The 12,467-nt window shown below is 41.9% G+C and overlaps 1 protein-coding gene across 5 annotated transcripts in view; it reads right to left on the bottom strand.

The window, feature by feature from the left end:
* TENM2 (teneurin transmembrane protein 2) overlaps positions 1–12,467 on the bottom strand; it is a 2,274,099-nt gene that overhangs the window by 150,251 nt on the left and 2,111,381 nt on the right. For all 5 annotated transcript variants that reach the window (XM_050962494.1, XM_050962493.1, XM_050962495.1 and 2 more), the window contains 2 exons: positions 8,760–8,955; positions 4,230–4,331 (listed from right to left, as the gene is read on the bottom strand). In XM_050962494.1, the coding sequence (XP_050818451.1) occupies positions 4,230–4,331; positions 8,760–8,955 (298 nt within the window). The remainder of the gene's footprint in view (positions 1–4,229; positions 4,332–8,759; positions 8,956–12,467) is intronic.

Genomic DNA, 12,467 nt, shown 5'->3' with positions numbered 1-12,467 from the left:
AGCATAAATGTCAGGATTGGATCCATAATGGTATTAGCTTTCTCTGCTATGGGTGAAATCCAATCCACTCACATGTAGGGTGACCAGACGTCCCGATATTATTGGGATAGTCCTGATTTGAGGGGACTTGTCCCGTGTCCTGAACTTACATCGGTCAGGACGCCCTTTGTTCCACTATTGGGGACCATCTGGACCGCAGCCGCGGCGCTCCCGCTTACTGCTTCCTGGGGCAGCTCTCGGTGCCAGCCCGCCCGCCAGCAGGAGCGCCACGTGTTGTAGGGGCGGGGCTTGCAGGCACCAGAAGTGGGCAGAGAGCCCTCTGCTCCCCCACCTGATCCGACCCCTACCCTAGGAGCCAGGGGGACCAGCCTGCCACATGCTTCCCGGGATGGAAGCCATCCCAGGTGAGCACCACCGAGACTCTCCAGCTCACCCCATGGCAGGTCCCTCTGGCTCTTAGGGTGGGGGGGCTTTGCGTGCTGCTGGCTCCTGCAAGCCCCGCTCTGCGGCTCCAGCAGCTCCCACTGGCACATTTCCCTGCCGATGGGAGCCACGGAGCTCACACTTGTGGCGGGTGCAGCATGTGGAGAGTCTGGAGACCCCCCTTGCCGCTCTCACCCTAGGACCCAGAGACCTCCCAGCAGGGCTGGTGAGTGCAGCCAGGGAAGGGGGCAGGGTGTGATAGAATGAGCATCTGGGAGGTGTGTGGGGGGCTGTGAGGGTGTGAAGGGCGCTGAGCAGTGGGGGAAGTTTGTGTGTGTCAGGGCACTGGGCAGTGCAGGTCTGTTGGGGCATTGTGTAGGTGTGGTGGTGGGGCTGTGGGGAAGGGCACTGAGAGGGAGAAAGGAAGGAAGGGAGGGGAAATCGGTATTAGGAAACTAGCAAGTGGGGGGTTCTGTGCTCTATGCTGGGCAGCTGTGGTGGGGCTATGGGGAGGGGGGTGCTAGGCAGGGTGTGTGTACACAGCACTGTGCATTTGTGGTGGAAGAGTTGTAGGGGGGCGCTCGGCATAGTGGATCCAGGGGTGCTGGGCAGGGGAGCTGTGTGGCGCAGCATGGGCCCACCAGGAAGGGGCACGCTGGTAGCACAAGGCCAGGCAGACCAGTGTGCCTCTGGCTCTGGTTGGGGCTGTGCACCTGTGTCTGTCTCTCCTTCCCCTCACTCCCCAGCTCACCCAATGTGTCCTGATATTTCACTCTAGCGATCTGGTCATCCTACTCACATGAAGCCTGAGTACTGGGGAGGTAAAAGCCACCTTCACTCAAATCCATGGCCAGGGCTAATATTCCAGCCTATGGCTTGTGCTAGTAGCTGCAATTCTTGCATGGCAAGTGCTGGGGCCACTGGATACACAAAAGTTGGATCTGTGGTCCCTCCACGAGCCCGTCCCATTGTGGCCTTCCACCACAAACTATGGAAGGGTGGTGTGATGACCCTTTCCATGGCATATACGGGGTGTGCAGGCACTCCTGGACAGTCACTCTGCTTGCAAACCCCCTAAGTGGGGTTAGATATTGCGAAAGGCCTTGCACTGGCCCTCTGTAACAGAGATGATTTTCACCCCTATATGAAGCTGTTAGGTTGTTGTATTACTGCATGAATCAAGCTCTAACAGCTGTTCAAGGAACCCCCTAATCCATACTTCAGCTACTGTTGCGTGCCTGGATGCTCTGCAAGGACGAGGCCCACAAGCACACGGTGGATTAATTGGCTTTAATGAAGGTTAAAGTGACACACCCGCAACGGGGACTCCAAGCGTTGCTGTCAGGGGGAAGGGAAATGGTTTATTCCCCTTTGTTTTGAGACTCAAGGAATCTGGGTCTTGGGGGTCCCCAGGGAAGGGTTTGGGGGGACCAGGGGGTATCAGGCCCTGAAATTCCTGATTGGTGGCAGCGCTACAGAATCTAAGCTGGTAATTAAGCTTAGCGGAATTCATGCTAGTACGCATATTTTGGACGCTAAGTTTCAAATTTGGGAATTATACTATCACAATATGGTATTAGGGAATTCAGAAATTAAAATCAGTTTGAAAACATATTATCTACAAACAGAACTATTAGCTTAAGGCTACCTTCATTAAAACTAATTTACTTCAGTATATTATGTTATTATTTTAAGCTTAACATTACATAGAATCCTAATTTTAAATTCTGCTCTCTCAAATGGCTCTCACATACAGTATCCACTGAAGTAGACAGAAAAATATATACAAAATGAATGAAGATATTAAAAGGCATGTTCAAAGGGTGAGATATTCATAATGCACACATGTGTACAACCCTACAGTTGTTGGTCTGTTCCAGACCAGTAACTGTATGTGTATCTATCTGCACATGTACATGTGAAGTTTGCATGCATACACATTTTGCCCCTAAAAACATAGTCCATGGTGTTTAACTACAAACATTAATAAAGGGGAAAGAAATTAAGGGCTTCTCAGAATTCAAGAAACTTACTATTATACTTGTGCTTTTGAAAGGGTAAAGATACAACACATGGAAGAGAGCAGCAAAGATAGGGAGAGGCATTATGTGTTGATTGAGTGGTGCTAGTAGACTTATTGAGATATAACTGTTTTACAAGTGTCCTAGAATATGACTGTTAGTCTGATGGAGCCTGAACAAACAGTGTTTTCTGCCATAAATTTGAAGTACAGTATTAAAGCAGATGATGAAAGAACCCTACACCAAAAGTTATATAGAATTATTGCTGCATAATGCAGAAGGCACATGAGATGTTTAATGGCCAAGATGGAGATGTCTAAAGAGTGGCAGTGAAGCATGAAGGTACTACACACATTTTTTCACAGATTAACAACAAATAAATGTGCACTAGTGTCAATATGCATGTACAGCACACACAGTAATGCCATATGCTTTGAATATATACAGTGGTCTCCTTTGTAAAACTTGCCAGTTATCTTAATGTCTCAGATAATAATGTCGCCTTGGCATTCCCTACAATAGGTATAAATAACAAGGATAGTACTGAAGTATACTTATTAATTTATTTAGGGCAAAATGGGCATATTTTTAAGGGTCACCACTGAATCTGAAATAGTATCCAAAATACATATTTCCCCCTGGGAACATTAACGAACGCTCACTCCAGAGAAAACATTCCCAAACACACAGTACTGAAAGTGTGACTAAATCCCACACAAACCAGGAAATTGAGAGTGAAGTCTGTTTTAAAATAACAATCACCATGCCTACGAATTACAGGGATCTCCGCAGAGCAGTTGATTATATACACTATTGCTCCTATTGCAGTAGCTAAGCTAAGCCAAGAGTATCTTCCTTGACTCTCAGCTTTCTGCTTTTTTGTGTCTGACAGACCCTGAACATGATTTGAACTGTATTTTTTGTAGTTTAATATGTTTACCAGAAACACTACCCCTCAAAAATACCTACCCCATAGCTAGAAGCATTTATTACATAACACCGCAATATCATCCATCCATGGATGTGCTTTACATTTGTAGCTAGCTTTTGAAATTGTGACACTGGACCTCATAGTGTTAATTCACTAAAATAAGTCTCCAGAATAGGGTTATTTTTATACTTTCCTTTTATATTTTTATACTTCTCTGAATATAAATCCCTCATTCTCATTCTCTGAAAGTCCTGTAAGTATCACAGTTTTAAAAGATTACAAGATAAAAAAAACCCTTTATGAATTAGAAACATGCGTAGCCCAGAAAGGATATATAAAATGCACAAGTAAAGAAGATGCTCAGTCTTCTATTACAGGTAAATTAATGATAATCAGAAAGCATTGATGGTAATTCAGCTGCTTTTACTGGAAATGAAGCTTTTTCTTTTTAATAAATTCTTCTTTCCTACCTATCTTGGCACAGCTATGCTTATCCAGGCTCATCAGCAATACAGCATTATTTTCACTTGACCAACTGCTTTAACTCCGCCATATCTATATCTATATCTATATCTATATATCAACTGCTTTAACTCCGCCATTATATATATATATATATATATATATATATATATATATATATATATATATATATATATATATATATATATATATATATATATATATATATATATATATATATATATATATATATATATATATATATATATATATAAAAATCTACTTCTTGGATCTCAATAGAATCCATGTAACTAACCTGTTCTGGAGATCCACTCCCATGTTAAAACCTACCACACACTGTAGAATAATGATTAACATAGGGTAAATGGTACCTTTAGCACAATCAGCACCATGGAATCCTGGAAAACAGTGACAGACTCCAGATACACACTCGCCATTCCCATGACAATTACGTGGACAATCCTGCACTGAATCTGAAAGACAGACATCAAAGACACATTAGTTACTCCTGTTCTTGGCTGCAGAAAGAAAGCTAGTGCTGAATGTACATCCAGTGCAAGTTTTGCATTCAACGTGATAATGACAAGTCACTTTTAAAAAAATGCTACATATTTACTGTGACATCGAGGCACCCTATATTCGCCACTGCCATATAATTATGATATGTTGTGTGTATGCCTTGTGAGGTATCATTCTAAAAGTCTTGATCTGCTAAATATTAATATATTGTTGGATTCTATGTGCTATCATTGTATGTGAAGTTATAACATTTTGTTATGTAGGTGTTACTAAAAATTGTTGTGAAGTTGGAAACATCCACAACTAACCTTTCAGGTACAACAATGAAGAAGCTAGACAGAGCTCATCAGCAAAGACAATGGCCTATGGAAAAGCTTATCCTCCTTCAGTTAGCCTATGGGCAACAGCCATGACTCATCAGGAGGATGCAAGGGCTTGTGACCAAATCACATGATACTGGAGTCCATTTTGGTACCTGTACTTTTCCACAAACTGGGCTGGGAATCTGGCTTGGAACAAAGGGGTTCCCGCCATATGGAAAAACTATGACATCATACCTAGGACTCACTCCTCTACCAGACAACACCTGGAAACACCGAAGGAACAAAGACTGGACTGCAGAAGGGGGTCCCAGGTGAGAAAGAAGAAAGCCCTGTCTGTGTAAGGAAGCTAAAATCTGCTTGCATAATATTGCTGATTCAAATCCTATCTAGTCTGTATGAGATAGAAATTGTGATTTCGTTTAATTTCCTGCTTTGATCTGTTTACTATCACTTATAAAAACTTAAAAGGTATCGTTCTGTAATTAATAAACCTGTTTTATGTTTTATCTTAACCAGTGTGTCTTTGAGTGAAGCATTTGGAAATCTTAGCTCTGGTAAAAGGCTGATGCATATCTTCCCCACGTTGGGGGGAAGCGTACTAATTTAATGAGCTTGCACGGTACAGATACCCGTCCAGTGCAAGACTGTATAATTCTGGGTTTGTACTCCAGTAGGGGTGCAATGCTGGGGAGCTGGGAAATTGGCTGCTGGTAAAGCACTCATGTGACTCAGTTGGGTGTGTGGTGCCACCCACTGTTGAGTTGGGTGATAGTCCCCGGGGGGTGGGGGTGGGTGGGGACTGGATGGGTATCACCAGCAGAGCAGTGTGGGAGGCCAACCCAGCTGAATGGGTTGAGGGCACAGAGGTTTCAATGGCTTCCAAGCTTCACCCTGGGGGTGACAACCTATCACATTAACATTTCTGAACCTTATGTTTGCTCAATATTATTGGATTTCAAAAATTGTAATTTAAAATATGGTTTTGATCTAGGTTTTTAAAAATAACCTTTTGGTTTTCTTTTTCTTTTCTTGATTTTGTCTTCCACCCACTTGGAATTAAAATACTACCTAACGGTGATTACAACAAACTTCACCTGACATAGGTAAGTATCAACCTCATTTCACAGACAGGGAAATTGAGATACTGGGAGATCTAGTAACCTGCTCAAGGTCACACATTGACTCTCTGGGAGTCGGAGTTCACAGAGAAACTATATTTCCTTTCTAGGCTAATGTCATACTTCAGGATTCTGAATAGAAAACAAACCTCAAATCTGAAGTAAAGAATTGAGATACAGAAAACAGACCACAAAGTGAAAGAAAACTCAACCCATAACCATCAGCTAGGCCATTGGATAGTATTCTTGGTAGTGGTGAAAACAAAAGCCAAAATGTGTGACTCAAAAAAATGCCATTTCGTTGTTTTGTGAAGAGGACACTTGACTATTGAAGGATTCGTTTCTTTTGCTGCACAGCACATGAAAGTTCTTTCCCTGTGTTCAAAGGTACCATATATTTAGTGGGGTCTATGGTTGACATCTTGCCTGACATTCTCTCTCATGTTTCATATCAAAGAGGCTTTCAGTTCTCTCAGTGCATCTCGTTGGTGAAAGTTCTGATAATAGCTATATGTGGAAGAACCTCTGAACTGGATAAAATACTGTACTTTTCTCTGCATTTCAGTCTGATTACTATCATTGCTCTATCAAGATGTCTACCTGACTATTAGACCTATTACCTTTGACTTTCTTCTAAGATGTAGTCCAGACCTAGCAACATTAAGACAAGCAGTTTATAACATCTCAAGGAGTAGCTTTTGCAAGATGGGTTGGGAGAGTATACCAAACCACTAAGGGACTTGTACAAGAAACTTCACATGTCATTTGGAGTTGCAGAAAACTCTCTCTATATATGAACGGACTGTCTGTCTGTCTGTGAGTGTGTGCTTTCACGTGCATATACATGCACACACAGAGACACTTATAAAATCATTCGTGGATTATGAAGGGAAAATCATTATTCATATCTCACATTGCATCTTAACAGAAATAACTGCTTCTAAGCCTAAAGATTCAAGGCTGGACTATCCTTTCACACCTGTGTTAATCAGGACTCACTTGAGTGAATTTGGTGGATTACACAGTGTAATTTGGTGGATTATACCAGGATTATATCTGGGAGGAGAATCAGGCCCATAGTGCATCTGTCTTTTTAGCACTGATCCTTCAAGCAACGAAAATGTCTCTATTTTTCACCATTTTATAACTTCTCCCTTGAGGTTGCGGATTGTGATCCCCTTCCTCCTAGCTGAATAGGACCTGCATGAGACTCACAAATTGGACTACACAAGACTCACAAAGCCCAGCAACACTACTTCTTAATTCCTTAATCAGCAGAGAGGAAGTGAGCAACTTGTAGGCTGTGAAAATCTTTTACTAAACAGGGGAAACTCACTTGTGGTTTCAGGTGTTGCTATGACAGCGAACTCTGAAAGGTTCCCCAAACACTTCAACCAATTTCAACACACCTTCTGATAAAGACTTGGGATTCTGGCCTGGTTTTGGTTTTCAGTTGCATGACGCTCTGCTCTTGAGTGTCCCTCTTCATAAAGCCTCAAGCTTTCATCATAATTTTATTCTCAGGGCAAAGAGTAGTGGCCCTCTTCCTTCCATTCTCATGTCTTCAGGGGATGACCCACTCTCAGATGTTCGGGGGCGGGGGTGGCAAGGGGATGGTTGGCTAACATACTTTCACCTCCTCTATCTTTTGGGGTGTTAGTGATCAATAGGCAGAAAGAGGGAGTTATGTGTATTTTTTTTAAATAAATATCATATATTTATAAAAATAATAGTTTACCTGCTTGATATTACCTTGCTGAACTATGAGGAGTTAAATCAAAGGAGGCTGTTATGGATGAAGCAAACAGAAATGTAACAATGACAAAGATAAGTCTCTTTAAGGGAACAATGGCGGAAGCTATTAATTGGGGAATATCCCTGCCTGGGTCCAATCAGGTTGGCAACAGCTTTCTTCACGTAGGTCTAGGCCTATGATTAAAGAGGATATGAAAACCTGGAAGATGCTAGGCTAAGCAGGAAGGGAGACAAGTGGGCTTTCAGCAAGGGCCACGGGGAATGTCTGAAAGACACACACTGAGGACATAGAAATTGCAGAAAGCACGCTCTTTCCCCCTCGCCAGAGATGGAAGTAACCAGGCTGAATGGAATTTACCAAAGTTTGCAAGGAAAGGTTACAGTTTAGATTAAGGGCGATATGTATATAGACCATTATTAGCTTTAATCTTTGCTCTGCATGTTAGATAACTTTGGGTGCATATATAACGCTTTGGTTTTTAGTAGCTGTTTTTGAACTACTTTAATCATTTCACTGGTCACAGCCCCGAGAGGAAAAAGGCTTATAGGTGCCAAACCTAGTTGGACCCGTCAGGTTAGCATGGTTGGTAATCAGAGTGCGGCTCACCAATCCAGTCAAAACGTGGTATGGTTGCACCCTGGGGGTGGGTAAGGTAGTAAAACCATCACCTGAAGGGGTGTATTCAAGGGGGACTAACAGGGATTTAAAGCACTGCTTATCTTGTTATCGTGATACCAACTAAGTTCCATGTAAAGTTTTGGTGAGTGTTTCAGTGATGAAGTCTCAGCTATGCACTGCTGGCAGTTGGGTGTGACAACATGAACAACCTCCAAACAGCCAATTCGAACGCAGCTTTGCAGGAACAGCCATACACCACTATTATTAATACCTGTAGTTATAAGATTTGTCCATTGTAAAGCCTCTGGGTTCATTCATTTTTTTTTTTGAAAGACAGCTAGATATTAACAGGATCACAGATTTCGGCCTTCAATACAGGCAGCACAAAACCACCCACAACTCACCCCTCAAAAAGTTTCCCTCTTTTCCTACCTACACTCAATATACATCAAATATTACTGGATTAAAGCAAAATATGCACAAAAAGAGAGAGCTGATAGAAGGCCTCCACACTTAATAAAGATAAGCAAACAGAGGGGAAGATCCTCAGCATGCAGGCATACATACCTAAGATAACTGTATTGAAAGAGACTACTTCTTTGTCCTTGCCATCATTGTAAAATGCCAGGTGCCACAAACCCACATCCAAGTATTGAACAAACACAGCTTCATTCTGAACCAGGGTCTGGATACTTCGACGTTCCCGGGGGGACTCCACCACACTCCATTTCTCTTTCCCATCCAAACGCTCCATGAAATCATACTGTGTGGTAAAACAGAAACAGAGAGACCTGAATTTAGAGTAATGCTACAGATCAAAATCTGGCACAATACCTTGCCCACTCTTCCTCCAAATGCCCTTCCCTTCAACCCTTATTTGGAGAAGGTGGCAATTTGAAGCCAGCCTTTCCTTATTCATTATGGGTCTGGTAGCAATTCTCTTATCCATTCCGATACTGTGATACAGACAGAATTAAGTGTCTGCACTCTGCAAAAATGTTGGCAAGTGTTTAAGTAAAAGTCCTCCAAAGTCTGAGCTTTTGAAGAAAGCTGCTAATTAGTCACATTGTCTGTTCTCATCTAAAAAAATACTGAATGGATTTTAGACCAATGATAACATGTACAGCAGACATGCAAACTTTAATAAGATTTCATGCTACAGGGTGTAAGAATATTGTTCAGGAACCAACTTTCCCCTGTGTACTGTATTGTTCAGCTGGCCAAGCACATTATGGTGATTTTTTATCTGCTGAAGCACCAGGTATTGGCCACTGTTAGAGCAAGATTCAGGATGCGCTGGATTAATGTTTGGATCCTTCATAGCAAGTCTTAGGTTCTTATATAAATTCTCAAATCAGGAAATCTCATTTTGAAAGAAACTCACCCATTCCACAGCAATCACCTACTGCAGTCTCCTGCTGGCATAGTACTGGCACAGAAATCTCAGACACGCCACCTGACGTACTAATGAATAAAAGTCTCCTCGTGAATATGGAAAAAACTCATTGTTTTTGCCTAATACACTTCTACCCTGATATAACGCGACCCGATCTAACACGAATTCGGATATAATGTGGTAAAGCAGTGCTCTGGAGGGGCGGGGCTGCACACTCTGGTGGATCAAAGCAAGTTCGCTATAATGCGGTTTCACCTATAACGTAGTAAGATTTTTTGGCTCCCAAGGACAGCATTATGTCAAGGTAGAGGTGTATAAGGTACCCTACTCTGTACCTGACTGAAGCTTTACTGTAGAGCATCACCACACAGAGAAAGAAAGTATTCACAGAATCATAGAATATTAGGGTTGGAAGAGACCTCAGAAGGTCATCTAGTCCAACTCCCTGCTCAAAGCAGGACCAACACCAACTAAATCATCCCAGCCAGGGCTTTGGTTGGCTCTGTTGCAACTGAGTTCAGTTTTGGGCATCTCATTGCTTGAAAGTTACTGACAAACTGGAGGATTCAGAAAGGAACAATAGAAATAAGGAATTGATTTATGAGGAAAGACTGAGGATGGCAAGCTTGGATAAGTTCCAGTAGAGGTGGGACATGTTAACAATTCACAAGGTGAAAACAGTGAGCAAAGTAAGGAATTATTTAGCACACAGAAGGGGTGCTATTAGTATTCAGATGAAATTAAGAAAGGGAAAATTTAACTAGAGTGTCAGGAAAATCTTCCCAATAGTAAGATCTATTAGGTTGTGTAATAATCTCCCAAGGGAAACTCCACTGCTTGGTATATTTCAAACAAGATTGGAAGAAATATTAGTTAAATCTCCAACATGGAATAATTCTGCCTAGGCAGGCAGCAGGACTAGATGACCTAATAGACTTTTTCTATCCATAACTTCTGTGATTCTAGAACTTCCAGGCAGACACGACGCTCAACCCACTAGTCCCCACAGCCTCTATATGAGGAAGTCCTTAAGAAATGCACCAAAACCAATATATCTAATGTTTTTATAGCTATATAACAAGTCCCCTATGAAAACATGTCTTGCTTTAGACATATCTATCTATCTAGCACTAGATCGAGATAGATAGATAAGTCTAAAGCAAGACGAATGTGTTCAATAAAATATCGTAATAGTACGTGCTTGCTTGCCAGGAGTGTTGTTGCATTTCCATCTGTTATCACCAGCACAAACAGCCCAGGCTGGTGATAGCTCAAAGAATAGAAACACTGCTTTTATTTAAAAATAACTATCGTCCTGAACTCTAAACATGCCACTTCTCCTGCAGAGGACTTTGTGCACTGCAGGCTGAATTCCATTAATTAATACCGAGTTACTGAAAATAAATTAAAATATAATAAGAAAATAAACAAGAAATAAGAAATAATAGTAATAATAATTAATAATATATTCCCTTCTGTAGGAGAGAAAGAAATTTAAATCTTCAGGATTATGGAACTATTCATAGTGTCATGGTATGTATCTGCCTGTTTTCAGGTGCATTCAAGTTAGCAGTAGTAGTGTCTGACAACAACTGTGTCTAAAGGTATCCCCAACACCAAAGTACATGAGCACTTCACAGTATTTACTGTATGTATCCTCAGAACTCCTCTGTTAAGTATGAGAGTGCTATCATCCCCATTGCATAGATGGGAAACTGAGACACAAATAGATTAAGTGACTTGCCTAAGGAATTCTGTGATATAGCAGGGACCTGAACCCCAGTCTCCTAGAGTTACAGACCACTGGGCCATCTTTCCTTTCTATAAAGCATTTTGGGCGGTGGATGGGAGGGTGTAATAGCAAGAAGTGACTAAACTAAATACCTCTGTGCTCTCCACCCAAACCTATTTTACATGGCACATGGCTAGGAAAAATAATTCAGTTTAGGGATAAGCCAATACACAGAAGGGATTTATACAATTCTGACATGTCAGTAACTTTCTGAGCATAAATGGTGTCAAGCCTGTTTGTAAATCAGACCATTAAATCAGCGACCTTTGGAAATGTTACCAAAACCTACCCGCCAGCAGTCAGAGGTTAAAGATGGACTCACTACACTCTTGGAAAATGTTATTAGTGGGGCAACAACCTCAGAAATTCTTTCATTGCTCTTTGGAAGGTTTGCTCACTGACAGTTGACATGGAAGTAAGCAGCAATAAAAGCTGACATTTCTCATTGGCAACATGCTGTTCTGGTCTGCTTGTGCTGGCAGGCTCCTCTGCCTCCCCCCATGTCTGATGCTGATTCTACCTCAGATGGCAGGACAGGCTCAGCGGTTGGTGGAATCAAAGAGGAACAACCTGGAAGAGCTAAAAGGGATTGAAGCAGGTTTAGCTGCAGTGTCCCCAGCCTCCTCCTGTGATCATGGGTGTGACCTAGCAATGGCAGATCCCTTTGCAGGCCTGTCCATATCATTAAAAAGGTGAGATTTTGATCCCACTCTCAATACAATGGGTTAATTGTCCAAATTTATCCTTTCCTTGGGTTTGCTCTTCTTTTTTCACCCTATGTAAGAAAGTCCTGAAGCATATCTGTACTTACAGACCTTAATGTTAACCTAAGTTCTTCCTGATCAATTTGTCCCTACAATGTTTCCTTTCAATGCATCTTATCCCTCTCTCTTATACTTCTGAGAATAACTGAGACCCAACTGCTTGGGTAGCCAGTGTGAGTCAGCAAAATAGCTTTGCAACTCCACAGAGTGTCTTAAAGCCTGATACCTGGCTGCACTTCCAAATTACAGATGAGTCCAAACCAAACTCCAAGAGTGTTTGAAATCAGGATATAAACCTAAAATTTTTAAAATAGACCTTATTT

The sequence above is a fragment of the Gopherus flavomarginatus genome, chromosome 7 (genome assembly GCF_025201925.1).
Source record: "Gopherus flavomarginatus isolate rGopFla2 chromosome 7, rGopFla2.mat.asm, whole genome shotgun sequence".
In the NCBI taxonomy this organism is placed as follows: domain Eukaryota; kingdom Metazoa; phylum Chordata; order Testudines; family Testudinidae; genus Gopherus; species Gopherus flavomarginatus.
The sequence above is the reverse complement of the archived record's forward strand: the minus strand, read 5'-3'. Positions and strand labels throughout refer to the sequence as shown.